General features: G+C 33.7%; 4 protein-coding genes across 6 annotated transcripts; all 4 read left to right on the top strand.

The window, feature by feature from the left end:
* Positions 1-808: 808 nt before the first annotated feature.
* Positions 809-5692, top strand: LOC127243712 (glucosamine inositolphosphorylceramide transferase 1). Its single transcript, XM_051263864.1, is given in 5 exon segments — positions 809-1373; positions 2069-2191; positions 3542-3709; positions 3805-5395; positions 5398-5692. Coding segments are annotated over 5 exon segments (2283 nt in total). The 5' UTR covers positions 809-1055; the 3' UTR covers positions 5481-5692.
* Positions 5693-6572: 880 nt separating this feature from the next.
* Positions 6573-12621, top strand: LOC127243856 (3-phosphoinositide-dependent protein kinase 2). 2 transcript variants are annotated; one of them, XM_051264068.1, is made up of 12 exons: positions 6573-6630; positions 6743-7084; positions 8146-8326; positions 8427-8479; positions 9130-9231; positions 9312-9420; positions 9517-9595; positions 9673-9838; positions 10127-10261; positions 10881-11041; positions 11128-11350; positions 12140-12621. In XM_051264068.1, exons 2-12 carry the CDS (start codon positions 6902-6904, stop codon positions 12221-12223), a joined length of 1476 nt encoding a protein of 491 aa, XP_051120025.1. In that variant the 5' UTR covers positions 6573-6630; positions 6743-6901; the 3' UTR covers positions 12224-12621. The 2 variants fall into 2 exon arrangements, with proteins under 2 accessions (XP_051120025.1, XP_051120024.1); XM_051264067.1 differs by lacking the exon at positions 6573-6630 and having other exon boundaries at positions 6644-7084.
* Positions 12622-13350: 729 nt separating this feature from the next.
* Positions 13351-16872, top strand: LOC127243857 (V-type proton ATPase subunit G 1). The gene is made up of 4 exons (XM_051264070.1): positions 13351-13488; positions 14954-15062; positions 15781-15881; positions 16462-16872. The coding sequence occupies exons 2-4, from the start codon at positions 14975-14977 to the stop codon at positions 16603-16605; spliced, it is 333 nt and encodes a 110-aa protein (XP_051120027.1). The 5' UTR covers positions 13351-13488; positions 14954-14974; the 3' UTR covers positions 16606-16872.
* A 1071-nt stretch (positions 16873-17943) lies between these two features.
* LOC127243808 (dihydrolipoyllysine-residue acetyltransferase component 1 of pyruvate dehydrogenase complex, mitochondrial) lies at positions 17944-27374 on the top strand. 2 transcript variants are annotated; one of them, XM_051263982.1, is made up of 24 exons: positions 17993-18109; positions 18355-18468; positions 20059-20106; positions 20312-20360; positions 20439-20472; positions 20853-20902; positions 20977-21021; positions 21168-21241; positions 21883-21952; positions 22377-22565; positions 22670-22714; positions 22811-22884; positions 23196-23265; positions 23380-23769; positions 24092-24152; positions 24232-24276; positions 24394-24477; positions 25156-25232; positions 25316-25378; positions 25514-25584; positions 25689-25749; positions 26164-26224; positions 26324-26404; positions 27057-27374. In XM_051263982.1, exons 4-24 carry the CDS (start codon positions 20334-20336, stop codon positions 27113-27115), a joined length of 1731 nt encoding a protein of 576 aa, XP_051119939.1. In that variant the 5' UTR covers positions 17993-18109; positions 18355-18468; positions 20059-20106; positions 20312-20333; the 3' UTR covers positions 27116-27374. The 2 variants fall into 2 exon arrangements, with proteins under 2 accessions (XP_051119938.1, XP_051119939.1); XM_051263981.1 differs by lacking the exon at positions 18355-18468 and having other exon boundaries at positions 17944-18109.
* The last annotated feature ends 171 nt before the right edge of the window (positions 27375-27545 follow it).

The raw sequence follows: 27545 nt of genomic DNA, 5'->3' as shown, positions 1-27545 counted from the left end.
ATGAAAGAAATATGATAAAGTTGAGTGAAATAAATATTTGTTGATTTTTTGCGGATAACTAAAATATACTGCCTCTATCCTATTTGAATGTACCGGTAGCATAGTAAGAAATAATTGTATTTTATTGACTAACAGAGTTGTGCAAAAAAATTTGAATTTTTTGTCATTTGACTTTATGTATAAAGTAATTGTATCTATAATATCTTTTTCGTTCCATTGAAAAGATGACGTTTATTTTTTGTACGTAGTAGGGTTGTAGAAAAAAAAAAACAAGAATAATTCTATTAGTATTGTATATTATAAAAGTAATAACATTTGTGTAATATATTATAAGTTGGAAGCATATTTATTATGTTAAGTAGATAAGATACACTTAGTAAATTAGAAAATTATAACCTTATTTTAAGACGAACGGAAATAGAAAATGACAACCTTTCTATGACAATCTTTCAATGAAACAAAGAAAGTAGTATATTTATAATTTAAATAAAAATTTAAAATATATTAGTACTAGTGTATACTTTTGAATAAGAGAAATAAAAATAATAAAAATAGTAATTTAAATTGTGATGAAAAATGTATATTATATATATTATATTAATATATATGTATATATTATACTACTTATCAATATATATTTACTTTAAAAAAAATGAATAATTAAAGTTATATAAAGATAATTTTGTTTGGGACAAAAGTATTATGTTTAACACAGCGCAGTGGCGAATAGTTATAGCGCGTCCTGAGTTATTAAAAAATAAAAAATACCAGTTTATTTCAATGAGCTAACTAGTTATAACCTTCCTATATAAATATTACAGTTTTGAAAGAAAAACTGCAGAGAACCAAAAACCGACTTGGCAGAGACCAAAAATCTACCCAACGTCAAATTTGATTATACATCCAAATCAGAGTCATTATCACTGTTAAGTTCGATTTCTGCCGTGCCTTACCAACGATTCATGCGGCGGTTTCCGGCGTCAATCCTCGGTGCCGCCACGCCTCCTCCGCCGCAGCGCCGGTGAGGCTTGTCCTCCGTTCATTTGGTCGAAAAAATGGGTTCCAGTCCGATTTTGCTGTCCGGAACTTCCAGCGGGGGCGGCGGCGGTGGCCGGAAGTTGAAAGGCGTGGCTAGAAAGAATGGGAATGGTAATCGCAGAAACGAGCTGTGTTTCCCGTCTCCGTCGGCGTTTGCGTATTTCGTGGTTTCGCTTGCGGCTATGGTGTCGATCGGGGGTTTGTACGGAAAGTACGCCTTCACGGCTAACGTGCGCAGTGGGGTCGGAATCGGGTGCCACGAGGACAATGAAGGCTCGTGGTCCGTCGGGGTTTTCTATGGCGATTCCCCCTTCTCTCTCCACCCTATTGAAGCAGTAAATCTTCTCCTCCAGAACTCACATATACATATACATATATATATATATATATAAAATTTGTCCAAGCACGCACAGAGTAATAGCTTTTTGAAGTGGACAGTGATTTGGATTATTCTTCACAATCGATGGGATTTGAGCCATGGATTTACGATTCATAATACTGTTTCTTCGTACTTTTCCACTCCAGTGGCGTTTTGAGGAAGACGATGCTGTTCTTCATTCTTTATTAGTATTATTTTTAAATAACAGATTGAAAAGTACAAGAACTGAATGTGTTTGAAAATACAAGAATAATTAAAACCGAGTTTGAAATTTATTTGAATAACAAATAGGTTTGGTATTTTAGATTATTTATTTATTTATCTTTATAATATATATTTTTTTTTAATGACGTGGGCCCCGCAGCCCGAAAGTACGCCCTCGGGCAAAGCCCGACCGGCCGAACCTAATACCTGCAAACCATCTTTTTAATATTTCATTCTTGATTGCATGATGTGAAGATAATTTTGGAAACACAAAAACAGACTCCAGATTTTGTAGCAATAGGATTCTGCTTTGTGATTATGTCCTTTCAACTTCTTTTTTGGTCTAATCGATGATTGCAGGGTTGATTAATATATATATATATATAGATATATGTATGTATATAAATGAATTTGGAATTTTAGACTTACCAAAAAATTTTGTGGCAGATGAATGTATGGAATGATGAAGTTGCAGCATGGCCCATTGCGAATCCGGTGCTGAGCTGTGTGTCTCTATCAACTGCCGGCTTCCCGAGTAACTTTGTTGCTGATCCTTTTCTTTTTCTGCAGGTAATTCTTTCCTAAGCTTTGATGTTGGTCGATACTCGACATTCTGTTGATGCAGTTCTAATAGTGTTTTTCTTGAATGCAAAGCTTTTGTCTGTTTCCTTTTAGTGTAGTGTTGGAGATTATCATTTCAGTTTCTAGTGATCATCTTATCGTCAATCTTTCTGTCGAAGAATCGTTGAAGTGGTTTAAATGGGATGAGGTTAGTCGAGTAATGGCTTGAAAGAGTGGATTCAATCATCCATTGACTATTTTGTTGCTGTTGGTGTAATATTAGTTGCAAGTTGCTAGTGAATCGATCTTTTTCTAGTATTATATCCATTGGACGTAAAAGTTTAGATTAGGTAAGTGGATCGATCCGTAGTTTGGATGAGGAGGGATAATGGGATGGGGACTCCTTGCTTTCTTGGGGAAGGCTGTTCGATTCTTTTGATGAATGTGTTACTCTGGCATTTAGCTTTGCTTAATGCTTGTTTTTCTGGATGGCATTAACAACTTCTTGTAGATTCTTGTTGAAAAGGGAAAAAATAGGAAAATTTTAAGTCTTGTGGCAGGGGAATATTCTCGATGTTTCGCTTATCTATTAAAATTTCTATTGGGATTCATTCGTTTATCGGGGAACATATATATATATATATAATTGGGAATTTAAGAATCTTACTTGGAAAGTGATTATGCTAGCCTGGTCTTTTAACAGATTCTTGCAAGAAATGACTTTGTTTGTTTCATCAGTTAGATTAATGATAATCTGAGATCCCTGCAATTAATCAGCTCTTTCTTGTTTAGAAATTGCTCTTTCTTGTTTAGAAATTACCGGATTTTGTATGTTGATGGGCTCTTTTCTTGTCTTGAAAACTAACTGTTTAAAATGGCTTTGGTTATGCTCACATATGCTGTTGTTTGAGCAGGAAGAGTTTCTGTTGGTGTTTGATTCTTTAAATGAAAGAGTGATTTTGTGCATTATTAGATGAATATAAGCTCATATATACGACGTACGTTATTTTCTTATATCTTGATCTTTCAAACGACTCGTAAAATATAGTTTCTTTAAATGATTTTTTGCAAAACCATTATGCATATAGCCGTTCAATTCGAAGGTTGTGTTAGTCAAATGTTGTGTATTTACTCCGTGTGAATTTTCCATCCGGGCCTTAAAATTTCGACACTATCGACTCAGGCCAGTAATCATGTAACCATTCGACTTTTGAAGCAAGAATAACTGAAAATCATATCAAATAGATGTATAGATCTTGTGCTGGAATAGCTTCAGATAAATTTGAAATGTTTTGTCGGGTTTGGTACTTGTTCCCGGAGCTAGCGTATAACTAGATCCAATTCGATTTCATGCTCCAGGGTGATGCAATTTACATGTTCTATGAAATGAAAAACTCCATCACAAAGCAAGGAGATATTGGAGTTTCTCGAAGTTTAGACAATGGCGCGACATGGCAGCAGTTAGGCATCGCTTTGGATGAGGACTGGCATCTATCCTACCCCTACGTATTCGAGTACAACGGAAATGTAATATCTCAACATCCCACGTGCGCATATTGTTTGTCATTGAGTCGAGTCATTCGAATGTTTACATTAAACTTTCATAGTTTTGTTTCTCGCAGATATACATGATGCCCGAAGGCAATCAGAAAGGGGACTTACGTCTCTACCGAGCTATCGACTTCCCATTGAAATGGACACTAGAGGAGATCATAATGAAGAAACCGTTGGTCGATTCTTTTATAATCCCTCATGGCGGGAAGTTCTGGTTGTTCGGTTCGTACCATTCTAGGTTTGGCGCGAAGAGAAATGGACAGTTGGAGATTTGGTACGGCGATTCGCCTCTTGGTCCTTGGAAACCTCACAAGAAGAATCCTATATACAATGCGGATCCGAGCATAGGTGCACGGAACGGAGGTAGACCATTTGTGTACAACGGCGATCTCTACCGTATAGGCCAAGATTGTGGCGCGACGTACGGGCACAAAACACGCGTGTTCAAAATCGAAGTCCTGACGACTAATGAATTTGAAGAAGTCGAGGTATCGTTTGGCGTTGAAGAGACGAGCAAGGGAAGTAACGCTTGGAACGGTGCGCGTAGCCATCATATAGACGCGCAACAATTGGGTTCGGGGAAATGGATTGCCGTTATCGACGGGGATCGGGTGCCGTCGGGGGATTTGTTTCACCGGATCCTCTTCGCGTTTGTTTCGCTTGTTGTGGTTATTACATCGGTCGTGTTGGTTGGGATTTTGCTTGGGGTCGTGACGTGTGTCGTACCGTTAACATGGTGCCCGCACAACGTCGGTAAGAGACACGATACTGTCTTAGCTTCGGAGCGGTCAAGTTTGTCCTCCGACGTAAGGTACTTTTGTAGTCGTTTAAACGGGATGTGTTCGACCCTGCATTCGATGATAAAGACGAAGACGTGCACGGGAAGCGTCTTCGTGGTTATAATAACCGTTGTGGCCGTGGTTTCGACATGTACGGCGGTTAATTGGATATGCAGCGGAAGTAGGGGTCGGGAAGCCTACCCGTTGAAGGGGTACTACTCGCAGTTCACACTGTTAACAATGACATACGATGCGCGTATTTGGAACTTACACATGTACGTAAAGCATTACTCGCGATGCCCCTCGGTGCGCGAGATTGTCGTTGTTTGGAACGAGGGCGCCCCACCGCAACCGGATGACTTCGACTCGGCGGTGCCCGTGCGAATCCGAGTCGAAGAACGGAACTCGCTAAATAACCGGTTCAAGTTCGATCCGTCGATCAAGACCCGGGCAGTCCTTGAGCTCGACGACGACATCATGATGGCGTGCGACGATGTGGAACGCGGATTCCGCGTTTGGCGCGAGAATCCGGACCGTATCGTTGGGTTCTACCCTCGGCTCGTCGTCGACCAATTGAAGTATCGAGGCGAGGACCATGCAAGGGAAAACGACGGGTACAATATGGTGCTCGTCGGGGCGGCGTTTCTCGACCTATCGGTTGAATCGGGACGGTATTGGGGCAACAGTGGAGGAATTGGTCGAGCGATAGTCGATGAGTATTTTAACTGCGAGGATATTTTGATGAATTACGTTCATGTAAATTCGACCCGATCGATCGGAGTCGAGTACGTCAGGCCGGCGTGGGCTATCGATATGTCAAAATTTTCGGGAGTCGCGATAAGTCGGGATACCGGGTCCCGCTATCGAGTAAGGAGCCGTTGTTGATGAATTTTGAAAAAATATATGGGAGTTTGGTAGGGAAGAAGTTGAAGTTTGGAAGAAGAAAGGATGGATGGGATTTGTAGTTGATGCTTTGATGGGTTGTTCGTTGTGCATCAATTGTTGTACATTCTGGTTCGTGGGGTCTTTGCGGAAGAAACTTTGGCTGGTCCTTTGTAATTTGTGTGCAGTTTTTTTATTTTTTAGGAAATTGGGGAGTGAATGTACAATTTGGGTATAGTAGTCGCTGGGAAATTGTAATTTTATCATTTACATTCTCTTTTAATATATTTTGCATTAATTATGGGTTTGTTTGGTATACTTGAAAATTAATTTGAAATGGATGGTTAAGGTTTGAAAAAATTGTATATTTTTATTTAAAATAATGAAAGTTGAATAGTGATTATTTATTTGAAATTAAAACAATCACATATATTTAAATTTAAAATCAAATTCTAAAAGCAAAACCCAAAAGAATAATATTTGGATTATTTATTGGAGCATTGGGATAGGTATGGCTGCCTATGACTATCATGGGTAAGAATAGTAATACACAATTATTCACCATAATAATTTTTTTTAATCACACTAGGAGTATATAATATATATTTACTTTTATTATGTTTGCTCGTCTTATTTAAATTCTTTATTATAATAAAACTGATTAGAAATTAATATTAAAATATTTTAATTATTTTATAAATTATAAATATATTATTATATATGGACAATTAATTTATATATAAAAATATAAAAAACAAAAATATTAAAACCATTCTATTATTTTTATAATATAAATAATTATAAATTAAAATAAATTAAAATTTATAATTTTTTTTTTAAATTGCGAAACGGATAAAAATAATAAAGAAACTAGAACATTATTTATCAAATTCTTCTCTTTTAAAAAAATAATAAATAACACACCATTATTGAATAATATATAGAGTATATTTTTAACAAAATTACCAAATCAGCAAATCTCAATTTCAAATTCAAATAAATCGATCTAAAAAGACGAATGAGTCCAAATTTGCTCTAATATATATTCCATGTATATATAATATTAATAAATATATATACGAACCTTTTTTTTTCTTTTTTTTTAAATTTTTATAATAAATAAATAAATAAAAAGAATGAATGCGGATACGGACAAACAAGAAGTCGAAGATATACAGAGAGTGAGCGATACAGATTACATACACTGCAATGGCTGCCTGCCTCCCTTATAATGTAAGGAATCATTTTCACTTTTCTCGGGACTCCCTCTTTCAAACTCCTTCTTTACCTTTTTGCTTTTCTCAACAAATCAAATCAATTCACTAATCTCTTCTTCTCAATCCAGGATTTCTCATTCCCGACCCACAATTTCCTTCATTGTATGCATTTCGGGATTTTCTAATTATTCACTGATCGGTGCTTTTCTGCGGCTAGATTGATTGAGGTATGAAGTGAATTTGTTTGTGAGAGGAATTAGGGATTTGCTTTTTTGAGGGGGAAGGTAATGCCGGGATTTGCGTTGGGTACAATGGAGGAGTTCGACTCGAAGCTGAGGATTGAGGACAAGAGCGATAGCAGTAGCGATTCTCAGAGATCTAAGGCCTTTCCTTTTAGGGCACCGCAGGAGAATTTCAGCATCCAGGACTTCGAATTGGGGAAAATTTATGGCGTCGGGTCGTACTCCAAGGTCAACTGTTTGCTCATTTTCTTTCATCTTTTGATTGTTTTCGTGCCATTAGTGACTTATTTTTTTTTGTGTATTTTGCTATTCTGCTGTTTGGTTGCGTAGAACAGTTCTCTGAGTGTCCGTAATGTCTGTTTGTAGCTCTATAATTGATTAGGATTCTTCATTATTCATTGTCGATTTGGCATGCTTTTCACATTGTGTGGAACAGAGAGTAGGATTCAATCTTTTTTATTTTTGTTTTTTCATATATAGGAATATTATTGGACTTCCGAATGTGATTTTGCCAGTTTAGGCAGCATTTGCTTATTATGTAATAATTTGGGTGGGGTGTGTCATGTGTGTCTTCAAAGATTTCTAGTCAAGCTTTCGAAAACTAATACTACCTCCGTTGTCGAATTTTATGATCAAACATTTGGACACATTTTAATGAGAATGGATAATATCTTTTGCCTTTTTATAGGAAGAGCAAGTATAAAAATAATATGATCTTTTACTTAAAAAAATGAGAATATATATATTTTTATTACGACTCAAAAAGGGAAATAATCATAGATTTCGGTGCTATAGGGAGTAAGTTTTATGCTGTCTAATTTCTATTTGCGTGAAACTATTTTTACTTTTCGAAGCTTTCAGGTGGTAAAGTTTGTTTTCTTGACAATCATTTAGATGGAGATGGTCTCGGCTAGTGTTTCTATGCCATTATCCATGTTTCCAAATTTTATTGTAACCAATGTGTTAGCTAACCATCTTACCAATAAGTTTTAGTTGATTCGGAGCTGCATATGTAAATAAATATATATGCATATAATTAACCTAACAAGCACTTTCATGTATGGGTGGTGGAAGGACTTCAACACAGCATACATATTGGTGTTGTACATTGATTACGGTTGCGCTGAAACTAAATAAATGAACAGTTGCTCACGCTTGATTGGATTTGTACTTTTGGGTTCTATAATAATGTTAACATCTGGCACTGTTTGAGAATCTTGATTGATCTATAATTTATTTCCAATATGTTAATGTAAACGTAAAGTTCGTCTACTCTGTGATGCCAACAGGTTGTCAGGGCGAAGAAGAAGGACACGGGAAATGTTTATGCATTAAAGATTATGGATAAGAAATTCATCACAAAGGAAAATAAAATTGCTTATGTGAAGCTGGAGCGCATAGTATTGGACCAATTGGATCATCCTGGTGTGGTGAGGCTGTTTTTCACTTTCCAAGATACTTTTTCACTCTGTGAGTATTGTTTCTGCATGAGTGCATAGTCATCCGTTGTGTTTATAATGGTTTCTCTTGGGTGCATAGTAAATTGATGCCCTTGCATTTGTCGTGCCAGACATGGGGCTTGAATCTTGCGATGGTGGCGAGCTTTTCGACCAAATTATTAGAGTAAGTAACGGTTTGTTTGGTTTTGGTTTGAAGTTGGGTTTTTTTAGTTGAGTTTTTAGTTTAAATAGTACGTTGACGTGATGTTTTTTGAGGGGAAATAGCGCAACCTAAATATGGAATCCTTTTTTTTTTTTTCTGGCCATCTAAAAGTTGGCATTTTTATTTTCATAATTATGAATTTATTTGCAAACATTGCAACTCCTAATTGTAACTTTAGCTTCTGAATTAGTTTTTAACTTTTTTACGATAATTAACAAAATAGTAACGTTGTGAACTGTGCCTTGTTACAATTAGTGCAGCAGGTAGCATCAGAGTGATTTTAATTGTTATTTTGTTTGTGTGCTAAGATGCAACTCAAACAAAATGGAATTGGATTCTACTAGGGTGTGTTTGTTTGTGGATTTGATATTTGGGTTTGGATTTTATGTAGTAAAAGTTTAAATTTGAATAGTTGTTTGATATGATATAAATAGACGTTGATGCGATGTTTTGTACGTAATATTGATTTTTAGTACAATATAAAAAATAGAAAATAATTATTTCATTTGACATTTTTGGAGCGAAAAAAGAAGCTGAATACAACAAATACTAAGCATTCTTACTCTTGTAAAGAATATAATGTCTTGACATTATTCATTTTATTTATGCAGAAAAGCCGTTTGCTTGAAGACGAGGCACGTTTCTATGCAGCTGAAGTTGTGGATGCTCTTGAATACATACACAGCATGGGATTGATTCATCGAGATATTAAGGTACTTTGTAATCTTGGAAGCATTTGTATAATTGTATTTGTATTTCTGTACAAGCATACTAATAATTATCAAATTCACAGCCGGAGAATCTGCTGCTTACAGCTGATGGGCATATCAAGATTGCTGATTTCGGCAGTGTAAAGCCCATGCAAGGGAGCCGAATAACCGTACTTCCCAATGCAGCATCGGGTATATATATATATATATATGTTTTGCTTCACTACATCATGTAATTGCCATCATTTTTTGAAGAATAAACAATTTCATTTTGGCGAAACTTTTCAGACGATAAAGCGTCCACCTTTGTTGGGACAGCTGCTTATGTACCACCGGAAGTTCTGAATTCCTCCCCAGCAACTTTTGGGTAATTAATAATTTAGTTTTTAAAATTTCTTCTTCTTTTTCCTGATTTGACTCTTTTTTTTTGAAACATTTGATCAGGATCGATCTTTGGGCTCTCGGCTGCACATTGTACCAAATGCTTTCTGGGACTTCTCCTTTCAAAGATGCAAGCGAATGGCTGATTTTCCAGCGAATTATTGCTAGAGATATCAGATTTCCAAATTACTTCTCAGCAGAAGCTCGAGATCTCATCGATCAGTTATTGGTAACAACATAGGTTCTCCTCAGCTTTATATGATGTCATTTACTATCGATTTATGATCCACATCAACGATTTTTGGATGCACTGGTTTATTGATTTACATTTATATATCTTTGGAAATTCAATCACCTAGGGCCATTCGACAATTTTCAAAAGTAAACATGTTCGAAATAACCATTCGACTCAATTTATCCTCAAGTTTAACATCCTCAGTTTTACAATCTTTGGTGTCTCACATAGGTAATTGCATATTGGTATTGTTCTCAAACTGATATGATGTGGGCTGTGTAGGACATGGATCCAACTCGGCGACCAGGGGCAGGGCATGGAGGTTTTGCCCCGCTCAAAAACCATCCCTTTTTCAAGGGGATCGATTGGAAAAACTTGCGGACTGGAAAGTCACCGAAACTTGCTTTAGAGCAAACAGTAAGGGATTTCTTAATACTTTTTCTGCTTAAGCGAAAATGTAAAGCTTATTTATATGACTATTCATTGTTCACTTTTTTCTCAACCTCTCTAAGAAACAGATGCAGTAGGAATAGAGGTGAGATTTAGTCTAGTCATATTCGAGCAGCGTCTGCTTGATCTTGACTTGGATAAACTATATATCGAGCTTGAGTTTGAGTTTGATCCAATATATTCAAGCTTGAGGTCGAGTTAGTATTCTAAAACTTCATAAAGTAGAGGTTTTTTTTTCTTAAACTACTAACAACTTTTATGTTAAATAAAACACTTTAAAATCAACTAATTCATTAATAATATCTATAAATATGTATATTTATATTTGAGATACTCATTAAATAGCTTCATACTTATCAAGTATCAAACTTTGATGTGATGCCGTAGTTGGACTCGAATAATGAGTTGAGCAAATAGGTTCGAGTTCATTAATTTTCATGTAAAGTTCAAGGTGCTAGGCTCATGTTTCGCTCTTAGGGTGGGACAGATTCATACACAAATTACCCTATTTAGCCCCTCGTTAAATGTGCTCAATCTCATATTTTGATATATATATATATATATTCTACATTGTTGTTCGTTTCAGGCTCACTCTACCGAAGGTGAAGATCAAGATTCTTCGTGGAACCCTTCACATGTCGGTGACTACTCACCGCAAGTAAATGATGTTTATGCTGGTGCTGCATCGGCTTCTGAAGCCGAGAACATAACTAAGCTTGCTTCGATTGATTCATTCGATTCAAATTGGTGAGTGGTCGTTTCTCGTTGAGATGTTTCACTTATTGTTTAATTTTAAGTGAATTTTTGTTTGGTGTACGATTGATGTCAATCAGGAAGCAATTCTTGGAGCCTGGAGAATCGGTTCTCATGATATCCAATGTCAAGAAATTACAGAAGCTGACGAGCAAAAAAGTCCAACTCATTCTCACGAATAAACCAAGGCTAATTTATGTCGACCCCGCAAAATTGGTGGTCAAAGGAAATATAATATGGTCTGACAATTCTAACGGTCTCAGCATTCAAGTCATGAGCCCTTCGAATTTCAAGATTTGCACGGTAATTCTTGATTCCATTCATCCGAATACTATCTCGTTAACATAACTACTTTGTTGGCTATTTTCTTTTTACATTGCATGGTTTACATTGCTGTTTGAGATGTGTTTCATTTAAAGACTCAAAAATGCTACCACTTCTTTTAGATATAAGTTTTGTAGTTTTGGGAAATTTTGTGAGAGAGAAATATATTTAATGTGATATTTTTAAAAAATTTATTGTTGTATAGTGACAATTTTCAAAAGTATCTATGTAAAAAATACTATTAATTATTGCTCCCATATATGTTTAATCAATTCATTACGGAGTGATATATGAGTTTTTTTATCTATAAGTTGTCTGGATCGCGGGGTGTCTTAGATTATTTCTTAGTATTTCGAATTTGAATTTTTTTTCTTTTATTGAAAAATAGTTATTATTGGATTTGATATTTTTAACTTATACACGGGACATGTATTATTATAGTTAGGTGTATGATGTGACTAAAATACAATTGAATACATTTTGTCGAACTAAAGTGCATTTTGGATTGTGTTGCCAAATATGTGACCTCCTAAGTTTATCCTACTCCCATTTTTTTTCTTTTTTTTTTTTTTTTTAACTTTTTATTTGTTTACATGGAAACTTGCAACCCATGACCTCACAGTCACGAATTTGCCTCACTCCCACAGCTATCAAGAGAAAACATCTTTTATACTTTCCTTGCATCATTTTATGAATGTATAATAATATCGATATATGACATAAAATGGCAAGCCTTTATTAACGGCATGTGTTTGTGCATAAATGCAGCCGAAGAAAGTCCTGTCATTCGAGGATGTGAAACAAAGGGCACACCAGTGGAAGAAAGCAATCGAAGGCCTTCAAAACCAGTGAATAATTTTCGATTATGATGTTGATGTTCGCATAAATTGGGGATTATTACAATGGCTGGCAAAGGATCACGCCATCAACTAGTCCCGGGTAAGTCATTCGTTTTATGTCTACAGAAAGTCCGAAGCTGGATTATTTTTTTGTATTGTACCGTGTTTTTTGTTTTAGAAAAAAGTCTGAAATTTACACGAGATTTTCGATCACCATTTTTTAAAGATATATATAGATAGATTGTCTTTTAATTTTAATTTTTGGATTATTTTAGTGCTGGCTTGTGTCTTTTTCATTGGATGTTGTAGGAGTTTGAATTTATATTGCCTTTAAGGCATTAGCTTCAAACTTGTTCGAAATTGTGGGCATTTTTTTTTTTCCAAAAAATAATGATGTGTAAATATACAAGATTTGGATTGACATCCAATTCATTCGTTTAATAGGATTTATTATTCATATTTGTTACTGGAATGGTTATTATTTATTAAAATAAAAAAGTTGTGGGTGTGTTGTGTTTTGAAATTTTTTTTATGCAAAAAATTATGTATATAATATAAAACTATAAAAATAAAATAAAGAGCGTAATATATTAATTTTTTTATTAAAGGAACAAAGCCTGAATTATGATTAAATAAAATATTTTATTGTAAATAAATTGCAAATATTAGGAGACTTTAAAAAAGACATTGGGCATAATTGCGGTTGAAGGAAAAGTAATAAAATTCCGCTGATTTGGTTGTCATTAAAAATAAAGTTAAAAGGCCCAATGTAACTGAGATGTAATTTGTTTTATCCCATTTAGTTTGCATAGTATTAAAAGAATTTTATTTTTATTATAATTAAAATGATATACTTTTGAATGCAAAATATATGAGATCAAGAGAGTATATATACTTTATTTATTAAAAAAATTAAAATATAAATACACAAAAAATAAAAGAATTTTTAAATATCAAAGTTAAAATTTATTTTTATCTAAAATATTATTTTATTTTTTATTTTTATATTTAATAGATCTAATAATAAAATGTCAAATATTTATATAAAATAATAGTACAAGCATATCATAACCCCCTCCACGCAAAAAAAAAAAAAACACCCCGCCCGGGAATTTGGAGCATTTTACAATTAGTTTTAAATTCAGGGGCATCGTGCAATTAGTATAATTTTGCAAAGATGTCCCTGCCTTTTTATTTTTTTTCTTAAAAACAGCTTTTCACATCGTAAGAGCCTTCCAGATTCTCCCCACAGTCAATCGATTTCTTCCCGATTCAAAGGTAAAACTTCTGCATCTGAAATCAAGGATTGTGCTGTATTTCGTGTTGTAACATCGTCCTGTCTTCGTTTTTCTAGTAAATTGTTAAGTTATGGCGCTTCAATCTGCGAGAGTAAAGCCCCCCCAAAAAATAAAAATCTGCGTTCGATTTTCGATGTTAAGTGTTGGTGAAATTATTGGATCTAGTTCGTTTTTATCTTCTTAGAAAAAATTAAGTTGGATTTACTTGGGATGATTAGATCGCCGCGCTTCCCATCGGATTTACGCTTCTTATGTGGTGATTTGGTAGGATTTGATGATCATGAATTTTTAGTTTTTCAGTTCAATGGTGATGGTGATTCTTTTTTCCGAGTTCATTTGTTATTGGAATAGCTTAAAACAGTTGGTGAGTGAATAGCCAATGCGAAGTAGAGATTGTGAGTTTGACTTGAATGCGAAGTATCTGTGAGGTCTTTGGGTTGGATTTGAACTTTTGGAGTGGAAAATAGTGGACTGACTATGATCTTGGGTATAGTGATTAGACCTTGACAATGTTGTGTTATATATATATATATATATATATATATAAGAGAACTTTTAACATCAGATTTCATAGTGCTTAAAGGGTGTTGATACCCTAAATTAGTGATTGAGTACGATTAAGTCCTTTTTATAACCAAGAGTTAAGAATCATGGCTCAATGTGCCTACCTTGGATATCCCAACATTTGATACATGTGCAAGATTAGTTTTGTTTTTCTTAAAATACTGTAAGTTTATTTATTATTTGGGTATATTATGCTGTGATAATACTTGATATGGTTTCAAATTTTGGTTCTAATAATGGAAGTATATCTATAAACTTGTTCAGAAACTCTTCCTAAATGGCAGTGTTGTAGATATAGATGTGGTGATGATATTTGCTTTGTTTGGATGTATATTTGGAGTGCTTTGATTGTGAGAAATAGTGTGTTTGTATTCATTTGAATAGTGAAAGTTGTGAAAATATGTTTTATCTTATATGAGGAATTATAGGATGATTGGATAAAGGGATTGGATATTAGATTGATGGTTAGAATTAAGGATCAAGATTTCTGGCTTTGTGAGTATGAATAAATTAGAATAATGGATAATGACTGAATAACTTATTGAATTGTTATTATTTTTAATATTTGTGTAAGAAGCAAAACGTCCGATTATTTTGTGAAAGTTATGTTTGGTAGATTATGTGTTTCGAGTTTATGCCAAAGAATGAATATATTAGTGATGTAAAAATGGTGTATGGGTTATTTCATTTTTGTTCTTTTGGTTTTTGTTTTTCTGACATCAATCGTGGTTGTTATCCTGTATGGCATATGTTTTCACGATTTATGAAACTATTAACTTCTCACGTTCTTCAAGCACTATACAATTGATGCTAATGGTGTTTTTCTGTTCGCTTACCCCCTTGTCAGCATGTGTTGTTTACCTTTCCCTTTTCTGATTTAGCTTCGTGTAGTATCAACTATTATGGCATCTTCAAGTAGCCAGAGTGGAATTCAGCTCTTATTAGCTGCCGAACAAGAAGCTCAGCATATTGTTAATGCCGCCAGATCTGGTGAGAATTCTATGCCGGACTTGGTTTTAGCTAATGGTGTCTTTGAAGTATTGATGAACAAACTGACTCTTATGACTATCATATCATGGGTTTATATGCATGCTCGTGCTACCTTCATCTTGATATCAAGTATCAACAAATGAAGAATACTGCAATCTCTCTCTCTCTCTCTCTCTATATATATATATATATACACACATATATGGTAGTGCAACCCTTGATTAACTTATATTAGAATTGTAGTGCCTTTTTACTGTCGTGGGTCTGTCTGGGAGGGAATTTGGGAAGAAGAATAATCTCATTGCTTGAATCTAATATTCTGGTGTGCTTTTTGATCCAATGTTGGGGAATTGCACCAAAATCTTAATGTATAATAAATGTAATAACACCTTTCAAAAATAGCTTGCTTCCAACAAATTTACCCTTCTTTTTTTCCAAAATAAATTATTTTTATGTAAACAATTTGATGATCTGTTAATTAAAATAAAAATTATCTATGAAATAACTTTCCATTTTCTGTTTGAACAAATTCCTAAAAGTTGTTTTGTTTTTGCAACTATGCCTTTATAGACAAAAGATTTTCAGTACAACTCATTTATTCTAGTTTTAACTTTGGTTTTTTATTTTAATTAAGATAAAAAGCACTGACTTAGCATACACCATTGAAATGGAATTTTTAAGGGCAATGATTCAACTGTACCATTTCTGTTCTTTGCAGCCAAGCAGGCGAGGCTGAAACAGGCAAAGGAGGAGGCTGAGAAGGACATCGCTGAATTCCGTGCTCATGTAGAAGCTGAGTTTCAGAGGAAGCTAGCTGAGGTAAGACATCGAGGGTTTGGTTGTATTTTTCCATATTTGTTTTTATTATACATTTACAGTAATTTTTTTCCAAAAAAATAATATCATATATTTATTTATTTTTGTTATGAATGCATCAATATACTTTTTACATGTAGAGTTTAGAATATTAGTATTTTATGTCTATGTAGTACAATAGAGAGATGAATGCACATCTATTGCTATATATGTTTTATAATGTAGTTAAATTATATCGATGGCATTATTCTAATAATAGGTAATATGTAAGAGTTCTTTTAATATTTCTAAGGACCACAATTATTAAAAAGGAAAATGTCAAAATAGATAGATTAATTTACATATTGCATCCTTGAATTGTGCATTAAAAATTGACCTTCCCTTTTATAGAATAAATTGAACTTCTAAAGTCTTATTCAGCTGAGGTAGCAAACCCCTGCTATATATATATATAGAAATAAGGCTGGTTCGTAGTCAAGTGAAAATACATATATTTAAAATACACTGGCTTGCAAATATTTGAATGTGGATTTGAATTAGATTCCCTCGTTATTAAAAATAAAATAAAATTACATTGTTACAGAGCAGTGGAGACTCGGGCGCTAATGTGAAGCGACTGGAACAAGAAACTGATGCAAAGATTGGGCATTTGAAGGGCGAGGCTTCAAGAGTTTCTCCCGAGGTTGTGTCCATGCTTTTGAGGTATGTGACCACGGTAAAGAACTAAGATCAATCTTGCTGCGCGGTTTGGCGATACTATGAATTATTTCTGTGGCTTTGTGTAATATGTTCGACTTGTGTTATGATGCTGTGTTCCTTGTGATAGCCTCGTTTATGATGATCCCTTACATATTTGTTTTCAATTGCGGCCTCGTGGTATTGTTGCCGTGTTATGGAATAAAGTCACTATATATATATGCGTTTTGGGAAGTTTGTATTTTGATGAACATTGTTCTCCGTTGAGGAGAACGTTAATATTTCTTTGATTTTTCGATACGGTATTTTTATTATTGGATGTGATATTTTATATTTTCGGCTCTAATGTCTCATTTATTTTTTTCCCTGAACGTTAAAAATATTCTTAAATAATTTTGTCATTTTTCCTTGTTTACATATAATAAAAACAAATGGATTTGTGACCGTTCTTTCAGATCATTTCCACACGTGATTGTACAAAAGATTTTATTTATTTATTTATAACTTCATTCATGATTGCAATTCACTATGTATTATACATAGATATTTTATTGGATGAAATAGGACAGTATTAAAACATTGTACATATTTTTATAAAATGTATTTCTCTAATTACCGAAATATAAGATTGCGTAAGATTTTTATTGGTTCTTATTATCCATTAAAAAATAAAATATTTTTTCTATTACATTAAAAAAATTATATTTAAAATATAATAATTTATTTACTTATTTATATTAAATAATTATTTTAATTTAAATTTAAACCTCAATGTTCAAACGCACCCAAGTACATATAAATTTATTAAAATATGACATATCACACAATTGTAATTCTACTTGAATTGTAAAATATTTAATTAACATAGGGGACCATATAATATTTACAAAATAAAAAAATTTGATATTGCGGACGACCCAAGTAATAAATTAAAGAAGCCAATTAAAGAAACGTATAATAATAAACTTAAGTTTTTTATATTATTTTATTTTTTTATATGGCTAGTAATTTAGATTTGAATGTAAAATTTTGTAAAATAAAATTTATATTCTTATAGAAAAATGTAAAATTGATTGTAAAAAAGCTACCGAAATAAACACACCTTACATATAAAAAAAAAGTTAAATAGTAGTATTAATTTCATTATTTGTAATTTATATTGGTGGTAAAAAATTAATATATAGATAGGGTTTTTTATAATAAGATTGATTTTTGGAGTTCAATTTTTCTACGATGTTGTAAAAAAAAAAAAAAAAAAAAAAAAAAGGTAAAAATATATAAATAAATAAAGCCTTGTGATTTGACTGATTTCATATTAAAATAAAATAGTTAATTAATTGACAAATTGGTGTATATGGAAAGAAGAGAGATTCAATATATAAAAGTGACGCAGCACACCACCACCAAGGTATTCAACAACGGCGACAAGGATCCATGGCGCTATCCAGGCTTCGGCATCCCGTGATCTCCCGCGCCCCCTCCCTCCTCAGGGCTCGATTCCTATCCTCCGCCGCCACGCGGTCGCCGCTGTACCGGTAATTCGTTGTTTCCCCCTTTGATTTGAAGCCATTACACGATTCGTTTTGATCTGAATTGTGGAGGCGTCTCATGTCTGGGTAGTGGTCAAATGTGAGGAATATTCGAAACGTTGGATGTAACTGTGGGAAGCCAATAATTATCTGGTGTCTAGCTGCTTGTATGTTAAATTAAATATTTGATATACAATAATGGAGTCGATTTTAGACGGAGGGTGATTATCGATTTCTTGAACTGTTTTTAGGATTTGTAGGTGCGTAAGAAGTTGTCGAAGAAGGATTAATTGAAATTGAAAGTATGCGGGGAACTACTCTGTCAATGGAGGGATTAGCAATGCAACTTACTTTGAAAAAAACTCGTAATTTTCTTCTGTAAAGATTGATGTTTGAGAAGTTTTGACTTTCTAAGATGTCTATTTAGCATCCATGTTCGATAGTAGCTCTTATCATATTAACAAAATCAAAATTTTATGGTTTATTCGACTTGCCTGTACACAATTTATGTTTGGTAGAGCTTTTTGAAATTCAACTTAAATGCATACATTCTATTCCCTGATAGACATTGCCATTGATGCATTGTTGTGCTCTCAATTTGCTCTAAGTTGCTTGCCAACTGTGAATTGGTTCGTCTTATTAGAGTGTAGTATTCTAAAGAATGGGTGTATCTTGCCTGCAATTCAGTAGTGCCTCTCTCTTATAGGAGATCTGGTTTGGAAAACTATTTTGCCAACTTACAAGAACGTTGATCAGCTAGGAAAACGGTCCCCTAATTGGGAGGGACCTTTCGTGGTTTGTAAGGAAATTGGAAATGGAGGTTTTTCTTTTTGGATCATCCGGGAAGCTGGAATAACTCAGAAAGGAAAGAGGCCCGTGAAAAATGATAAAATGATAATTTTTTTGTGCTAAAATTTTCTACTGTCTGGAATAAGCTGTTCTTTGGAGACATCTAATGTGAAGTGAAACACACAAAGCCTTTTCACACAACCTTTGTTAATTAATCGTGCAAATACGTAACATTGTTCTCTTTGTTACAGTCAAGTCCTGTAATGTTTCTGGGGCTGTTGCATAAGCTAATAAGCTAGAAATTGGAATAGATTCTGTCGGAAATATGACTACTGGTGCATAGCATACATCTGATATAAGTACAACAACATCATCGTTTTATCTGCATTTAGCATGTAATGTGAACAGATGAATCTCTATCATTGAGGTTTTTCCCTAATATATCTTATGAACTTACCTAACCTCTATTTTCCTACCAATAAGTTCCAAACCTGGATAGGCGTCTATTGTGTTTGGCATCTGGCTTGAAATCTTACTCTTCTATATGTGTAGAAGGAAAGAAAACTCGGCTAATTTATGTATATATTTTGTTGAGGTTTTAGTTTTATTGACTAAGTTAGGAGTACTGCAAAAGAGAAAAAGGAACCCATAAGAGAGAATACAAAGAGCATAGAGCTAGGGAAAACTGAAATCACAGACGCTTATTACATCCAAACTGAAAATTCCATATTTCCTCTTGTTCCATGCTTTTTGAAAAAATCTGCATTCATTTTCAATATTGGATATATGCTGGAAGGTGATGGAGGAGCATCAGGTCCTGAGCCAGGTTTAATTCTAAGAAAGAAGTCTTGTTTGTCTTCTTTTAGAAATTGTTTTCCTAGCATGTTTGCTCTAAACTTAAGTGACAAGGTATTTCTTATTTCTAATATATAAAAGTTTCAAGCTTATGATATTTGTAGCCATGGCACAAAGTAGAAAAATTTATATTGATCAATTCCTGGGTCTTCTCTTTGAATATAGGAAATAGAATTTGGTTACACATTACACAAGTATTACTAAAGTTTTTTATGATCTGTGATACAATGTTAATGTTTCTTTTGCAATTTTTATATCTAGATATGCTTTCATTCTGTTATGCCCTTATTTTGAATTATTGTTAACTGCAGTTTCAAGAGTCTAAACTCTGGTACAGACTTGGTTGATTCATCATTAAGGTTTGCAACCACAAGCTTATCTTGTTTTAGTTGTTTATTTCCTTATTACTTCTTTTTAACACAATATTCATGAATAAATTCCATTTCAAGTTCACAATTTTCATTTTCACCACTGTTATTTGGATGTTTGTGATCAAATTTATTGAATACTTAAATCTATTGTTGTGCATTTTGTATTCCATTTCATTTATGGTTACTTCATCAGGCCATATTCATTGGTTGATGGCATGCAAGACAACTATTCTAAGATCAAGGTTGGTGCTGAGATTGTATTAGTTTTCTTTTATTTGACCATCGAATGCTTCTCTAACTATTGTTATTTCTTCGAACAGTTGAGAATTGGTGTGCGCTGCTATTCTTCTGCAGGTAGAGTTTTTCCTTGGAAAAAATAAAATAAAATAGACATAAACTAATCACCTACAGATGCTGGCTATATTGTCCTGATGAATCTGACTTTATATAATAGCAATTAATACCAATTTTAAACTTCTAATAATGTATCAATGGTGCAAGACTCAATATCTTAACCCTTATCAAACTGACAAAGATGATTCTAAGTCTACTCTTTCTTTTTGGCTATGAAGATTATAATAGAAGTTCAATATTTCCCAAACTCCAATATTTTAACTCTCAGAGCTTCAAGCTCTAGTATAAACATTATAGAACATTGAAGTGGACATGTTCCCTTTATCTGATGATGGTTATTTGACTTGAATGAGGATTCCCAAGCTCTTTTGTTGTTGCAGAGATTCCTGAGCATACAGTACTTCAAATGCCTGCTTTGTCACCTACAATGGTAACATAAATCCAAAAAGACACCAATCTGGTTATATTATTGAGATTTGTGATTTGCCATTTTATCTCTTGCAGACTCAAGGTAACATTGCAAAGTGGAGGAAGAATGAGGGTGATAAGGTCAGCTACTTTTACTATTCTTTTCATGGACTTTGCTTTATATACAGTAACTCAATTGCAATTACAGAAAATATTTGCATTGTGTGAAGATATATCTAACCAGATATAAGATTTTGTAAATCCTTTGCGGCTTTTCTATACTACAGATTGAAGTGGGGGATATCCTATGTGAAATAGAGACCGATAAAGCTACCTTGGAGTTTGAATGCCTTGATGAAGGGTAAAATCTGATTTCCAAAATTATGCAATGTGTCATTTGTGTCAATTCTAGATAGAAATTCATATATGATTTATAGGTTGGACTGCCATCAAGTACTGAAAATTTTCTAATTTTCTCTGGTGACATGTGGCAGCACTTCTGAAAAATGAGTATCACTGTCATTTGTATTACTTAACTCAACAATAAATCGATGTTAGGATATAGGGTGTGTTCACTTTTGTGTTTTTTGGTGTAGGTGTTTTATATGTTAGGTATATGAAAACGTGTCAATAATATAAAAAATAATATCTTGTATTGAATTGTTATTTTTTGTGAATGGATAATAATAATATATATATATTATATTGTGTGTGCGTATATTTTGTTTTTTTGGTAATATTTATTGGGAAGCATGTCAAATATTTTTTTCGGGTGAACACGCCCATAGTTTACAAAGTTTAATTTATTTTTTATTGACTAAACGAATTGCTTTAAACATTACATTTGTCAGTTTGTCCTTCGATTGCTGTTGCTGTGGAGTAGTTTTTGATTCTCTTGTAGTTATGTTATTGGATAGGATACATTTTAATTTACACACATTGTCAAAATATCCTGAAGTTTATCTTATTGCACATTTAATTCTAATTGAATATAACTTGCAGGTTTCTAGCTAAGATATTGGTCCCTGAAGGTTCAAAGGATGTGCCTGTGGGGCAGCCTATAGCAATTACAGTTATGTGCCCAGACTTCCAGTTGTATTATCTCATTTTTGTGTTCCCTTTTATGTCAAACAGAATACAATTTAAGCACTTTAAAACGCCATAACTTATCATATGGATTTTGTTATTGTCTGAATACTACAAATTTGAATGCTTAAACTCAGGTCAACTAGACAAAGCTTTATATCCTTGTTTAGCTAGGCTCGCCCTTGAACCTTTTCTTTTGCTTCACTCCGTCAAGGATATCCATAATGATACCCTAAATGCATGTCAAAAACAATTTTTCTGAGCTTCACTCCAAACTAGTGCTGATGAAACTTCATTTCCAACCTGAAAGCAGACTGCTTGGACTATGCCCCACTACTGCTTCCACCTTTGAAATCCTTATCTCCTTTATCTTTCATGATTTTCAAGCTGATATTAATATGTTTAACTAGGTTGAGGATGCAGATGATGTAGCAAATGTTCCTACAACTGTTTGTGGATCTGAAGCCAAAGATAGATCATCCACTGAACAACCTGTGTCGCATGGAGACAGCAAAGGAGAAGCAAGCACTGCCAACATTAGCACATCCGAGCTTCCTCCTCACATTGTTCTTGAAATGCCTGCGCTCTCACCGACTATGGTAAGAACAGTTGGTTTATTAAGTTACATGCTGGATATTGTTTTTATCTTTTCTTTCCTGTTGAAGACCTTTTGCTTCTCTTTGTTTTCACTTTTAATTCACAGAACCAGGGTAATATAGCTACATGGAGAAAAAAAGAAGGGGACAAGGTCATTCTGCCATTCAATTTCTTTGTGAATTTTTTATTATGTCTGTTTGCTCTACTGTAGTGATTGATGTAATGTTCTTTTCACTGGAGATTGCAGATTGAGGTCGGTGATATTCTTTGTGAAATTGAAACAGACAAAGCAACCCTTGAATATGAAAGTCTTGAAGAAGGGTAATAAATATTTCTTTCAAGTTGATGGTCCTTCAATTTGATAAATGTATAGATATGGAAACATTAAATAATAATCAGTTGTCAGTTTTTTACGTGTTGAATTTGTATCATTGTTACTGTTCAACGTTTGTAATCTTTCACCAAAGTTAGATTAGCGGTGTTTTGCAGTTTTCATTTTAGTATTATGATCCAATGGTTCAATTTTCACAATTGGATTTATGCTTCATTGTATTTCACTGATATAGGATTTAGATACTATTGCAACGTATATCTCTGCTATTCATGCACTTTAACTTAGCTTTTGGATGCAGATACTTAGCCAAAATTTTAGCTCCGGAAGGATCAAAAGAGGTGGCTGTGGGGCAGCCGATTGCAATAACAGTGAGTCCATGCTGTGTGAATGCATGATTTAAAGATGAAAAGAAGTTTTACATACCATAAATCATGCATCACTAGCAAATAATTTACCTTACATGTGGAAATATGTATGCGTAGGTTGAGGATCCTAATGACCTTGAAACTGTAAAGGCATCTGTTAAAAGTGGTGCGAGTGTCAAAGATGAGAAGCCAGTTCAGAAAAAGGCTGCGAAAGATGTTAAATCTCAGGAAACTGGTTTCAATCGAGTTAGCCCTGCTGCAAAGTTGTTACTATCAGAACATGGGTTAGATCCATCATCAATTGCGGCATCAGGTCCTCGAGGTACTCTGCTGAAGGGGGATGTTTTAGCAGCTATAAAGTCTGGAAAAGGATCTCCGAGAGTTGCTGAATATAAGCAAAAGGTTCCTATATCACCATCAGCTCATCCTCAAACTTCTTCTGCCACAAAATCTTCTTCACAGCAAACAGATCTTTATGAAGATTTTCCAAATACTCAAATTCGGAAGGTACCTAACTGCTTCATTGTTTGGTTGAAAGTTCATGAGTACCCTTCATTATGCTAATACATCTATAAAGTTGTTTGAAAATACAAAATTTATAAGCCTATTTCCATTCTGCAGTTGACTTAAATGCTGTTAAATAATTCTGGTTATCTTAAAAGGAACTACTTGATAAACCCAAATATGGCCAGGCAATACAAGTTTTAAAAAATTTAAATAGTTATAACTTGTAATTGATCAAATAAAAATTATGCTGAATAAAAATCATTACCACATATTCTATCATCCACCTTGTGTGTGTAAACTTCTTTTTTTGAAATCGTCTCAGGTCATTGCCGCACGGTTATTGGAATCAAAACAATCTACGCCCCATTTATACTTATCGACAGGTTTTCAGTGTTCACTAATGTTTCTGCTTTATTAGCTATTATGTATCAGTGTGATGAATATTTTAATCTTTTATACTAGATGTTATATTGGATCCTCTTCTCTCATTCAGGAAGGAACTTAAAGGTGAGTAGTCATTATCACTATCCGGGTTTTCTTCTCTTTTCTTTTTTTTTTTTTTTTTTTTTTTGTGGTATTAACTGGAGCAGAATAATCTTACTTGATTTTTCTTCAACTTTGCAGAGAGTTTTGATGTCAAAGTCTCTGTAAATGATATAGTGATCAAAGTAGTAGCTGCTGCATTAAGAAATGTACCAAAAGCAAATGGTAAGTATTTCTGCATCTTCTCTCCTCATATTTATATTTATGATAACAATGGGTCATCTAAGGTGGGGAAAAATAAAAGACAAACTAAGGAGTAAGGAATAAAATTCCGATCTGACGTGTGTCAGTCATCCTGCTTAACCAGGAGCCTTCAAAACTTTTGACATTAATGCTCTCTTTTTACATGTTTTTAATGTAATGAAGAGTTCAAGAGCTTTAACAGAAAAGTGCACTCTTAACTAAAAGATTTTGAATTTGGGTTGTCGAAATGAGTTGCCAACATTGCAATTTAATTTTGTGATTCTATTGCTGTCTTTCAAATAAATAAATGCTATTTGAAAAATGCCAATCCTCCTTGAATGGTGGTTTATGCAACCAAAGGTCCATTTCTGTGACTCAAAATATATTATGCAGTTGATTACTGAAAAGGCCATAAAGTAATGCAAACTGCAATTTAGGTTTGTTTGTTATGGCACCCAATATTTGATGTTCGAATAATCCCGGTAGCACTTTTTTTGCCGTAGAAAAATCAACCTTAGCAAGCATTGAATTCATTTCTGGAAATGAGCTTGTGTATAAACATATATATATATCTTCCGTTATGATCTATCTTCCTATTATTTGGGTGTTGCTCTTAATTTTTAATTCGTTTCCATGACCAATCACTGTATCAAACTGTAGCCTACTGGGATGCTGGAAAAGGGGAAATAGTCTTATGCGATTCAGTAGATATATCCATTGCAGTTGCTACGGAGAAGGTAATGTTTTTAAGCACTAACTTTATATTCTCGACGATCCAAATCCTTGATTTAGGATCATCACAATTTCTTTCAAACTTTAGGGCTTGATGACTCCAATAGTTAAAAATGCCGATCAGAAGTCTATATCATCAATATCCTCCGAGGTACATATCTGACATGTTTTTTTATCTTAGTGTTGAGCATTTGTTCCCATTCAGTTGTGTGACTTCATTAATACTATATAAAGCAGTTTTTTTTTTTTTTTTGTTAATTACATTTAATTTATTTTCCTCCAAAAGGTCAAAGAACTTGCTGAAAAAGCCCGGAACGGAAAGCTTAAGCCAAACGAGTTCCAAGGTGGAACTTTCAGGTGAATTAAAACATCTTCTCTTATTTGGTACTACATTTCTCTAATGAATTAGCCCATCCATGTTTATTATCCGAGTCGTATCAACTTCTCCCTTCTTCATGCAGCATTTCAAACTTGGGGATGTTTCCTGTGGATCGATTTTGTGCAATTATAAACCCACCTCAGGTTCTCTCTTTAAATGTGTATATATCTCCGTATTTGTGTATAAATATCCAATTTCTACTTTATGTACATAAAAGTCAAAATAGTATATTTGCTCTATAATGATCTTTAATGTCACCAAAAATGAAACAAAAATTTCCGATCAAAAAGAAAAAAAAAATGAAACAAAAATTTGATAATTGTTCTTCTATGGAAACCTAAATTGAATGAGATGAAAATTTATAATCTACTACGAGGCCAAGAAATACACATCGCTGGATGCTTGACAAACTTTTGTTCTCTGCTGACCCAAGATTACATATATGAAATTAGCTTATATACTTGTATTAAAAGAAGAAATCAATGTAATTATTTTATGGCATTCTGATGTCTTATCACTATGGACCATCCTTATAATTTTCTATTTACTTGTTTAAGGCTGGCATTCTTGCTGTCGGTCGAGGCAATCAAGTTGTGGTACCGGTTCTTGGAGAGGATGGTATATATATATATATATATGTCTACTGTACCTATTGTTCAGTGCATAATTCATTTTCATATCGTTGTTTCATTACTTTCTTGAATATTATCTTTTTAGGGAGCGAGAAGCCTGGCGTCGTAACAAAAATGAACTTAACGCTGTCTGCTGATCACCGTGTTTTTGATGGAGAAGTTGGAGGTAATTAATCTTGTTCCTTCGTAAGAATAATAGGGTTTGTTCACTTTTGTGTCTTTGGATGAATTTACTTTTTTATGTCAGGTATGAAAGAATTGTGTAGGTGATATATAAAAAACAAAAATATTTCCTCCGTCCGTCAAATTTATTTTTACTTTCTTTTTTAGTTCGTCCACTAAATTTATCTCATTACTAAATTTAACAAAGTTAACAATTATTACTATCCATTCAACACTTATTTACAACAAATGCTACTAACTTTATTACGTTTTCTTTATTCATTTACTTTAATTTTTAACTAAATTTTCAAAAATATCTCCAACTACCTATTACTTTTTCAATAAAATATTCATTTTTTAATCTTTGTGCCGGACCCAAGTGGGATAATTTTAATGGACAGATGAAGTAATATTTTGTATTGAATTGTTGATTTTTTGTGAGTAGATAAAATGTGTATATTTATATATATTGAGTTAATGTGTATATATTTATATTCTCTTTTATAATATTTATGGGGAATTGTATCATCTAAAAACACAACGTGAACAAACCCAGTGTTTGCGGATCATCTCCTCAACTATGACAAAGTTTGGTTGTACACAATCCATGCACCCTGTTTGGTTCTCCTTAACAAATAAGCTCTGTTCTTGTGCAGGTGAGTTCTTGGCAGCATTACAATCGAATTTTGAAGATATTCGAAGGCTTATTTTGTGATGGCGCTTTCATAATCGTGCATTCGCCACTGCAAATGGGTAAAATTATTGATTTCCTTTTTAGAGTCTCTTTATGCATATTTTGTTTCATTTCATTTCATTTCCGGAATTTCGCCTCTAACTTAGACGTAAAAGCTTCAATTGCTTGTGAGGTCTTTTTGTTCAACCACATCATTCAATTCTTGGTGTATAATAACAAAACAAAAAATGCGAGGAGGCGTAGTCAGTCGACCTATCAAATAAATCTAACCTTGCCTGCTTTTTTGCCGAGTTTGTTTTGTTGTGTTTTTACTGTTTTAGTCTGTTGTGGTAAAAATGGTTTGGAAGAACTCCATAGGGAGTTTTCTTACATGCCTGAGGTTAATAAAATCCATTCCTTGCTTTGGCAGTGAAGTTGCTGTTGCAGTTTGTTCTCTTAAAATTTTGACTAG

This window comes from Andrographis paniculata, unplaced genomic scaffold (genome assembly GCF_009805555.1).
Source record: "Andrographis paniculata isolate CXL003 unplaced genomic scaffold, ASM980555v1 Contig98END, whole genome shotgun sequence".
In the NCBI taxonomy this organism is placed as follows: Eukaryota; Viridiplantae; Streptophyta; class Magnoliopsida; order Lamiales; family Acanthaceae; genus Andrographis; species Andrographis paniculata.
This window is presented reverse-complemented; position numbering and strand designations above follow the sequence as displayed.

What these genes read in the sequence shown, in the direction of transcription:
- LOC127243857 (XM_051264070.1), top strand. Translation starts at nt 14,975, where the DNA reads ATGGCATCTTCAAGTAGCCAGAGTGGAATTCAGCTCTTATTAGCTGCC. An exon ending in TGTTAATGCCGCCAGATCTG is followed by an intron (nt 15,063 to 15,780) that starts GTGAGAATTCTA and finishes TGTTCTTTGCAG; the next exon opens with CCAAGCAGGCGAGGCTGAAA. An exon ending in TTCAGAGGAAGCTAGCTGAG is followed by an intron (nt 15,882 to 16,461) that starts GTAAGACATCGA and finishes ACATTGTTACAG; the next exon opens with AGCAGTGGAGACTCGGGCGC.
- LOC127243808 (XM_051263981.1), top strand. Translation starts at nt 18,009, where the DNA reads ATGGCGCTATCCAGGCTTCGGCATCCCGTGATCTCCCGCGCCCCCTCC. An exon ending in TTGGTTGATTCATCATTAAG is followed by an intron (nt 20,107 to 20,311) that starts GTTTGCAACCAC and finishes TTACTTCATCAG; the next exon opens with GCCATATTCATTGGTTGATG. An exon ending in CTGCTTTGTCACCTACAATG is followed by an intron (nt 20,903 to 20,976) that starts GTAACATAAATC and finishes TATCTCTTGCAG; the next exon opens with ACTCAAGGTAACATTGCAAA.
- LOC127243856 (XM_051264068.1), top strand. Translation starts at nt 6,902, where the DNA reads ATGCCGGGATTTGCGTTGGGTACAATGGAGGAGTTCGACTCGAAGCTG. An exon ending in TCCTCCCCAGCAACTTTTGG is followed by an intron (nt 9,596 to 9,672) that starts GTAATTAATAAT and finishes ACATTTGATCAG; the next exon opens with GATCGATCTTTGGGCTCTCG. An exon ending in GATTCATTCGATTCAAATTG is followed by an intron (nt 11,042 to 11,127) that starts GTGAGTGGTCGT and finishes GATGTCAATCAG; the next exon opens with GAAGCAATTCTTGGAGCCTG.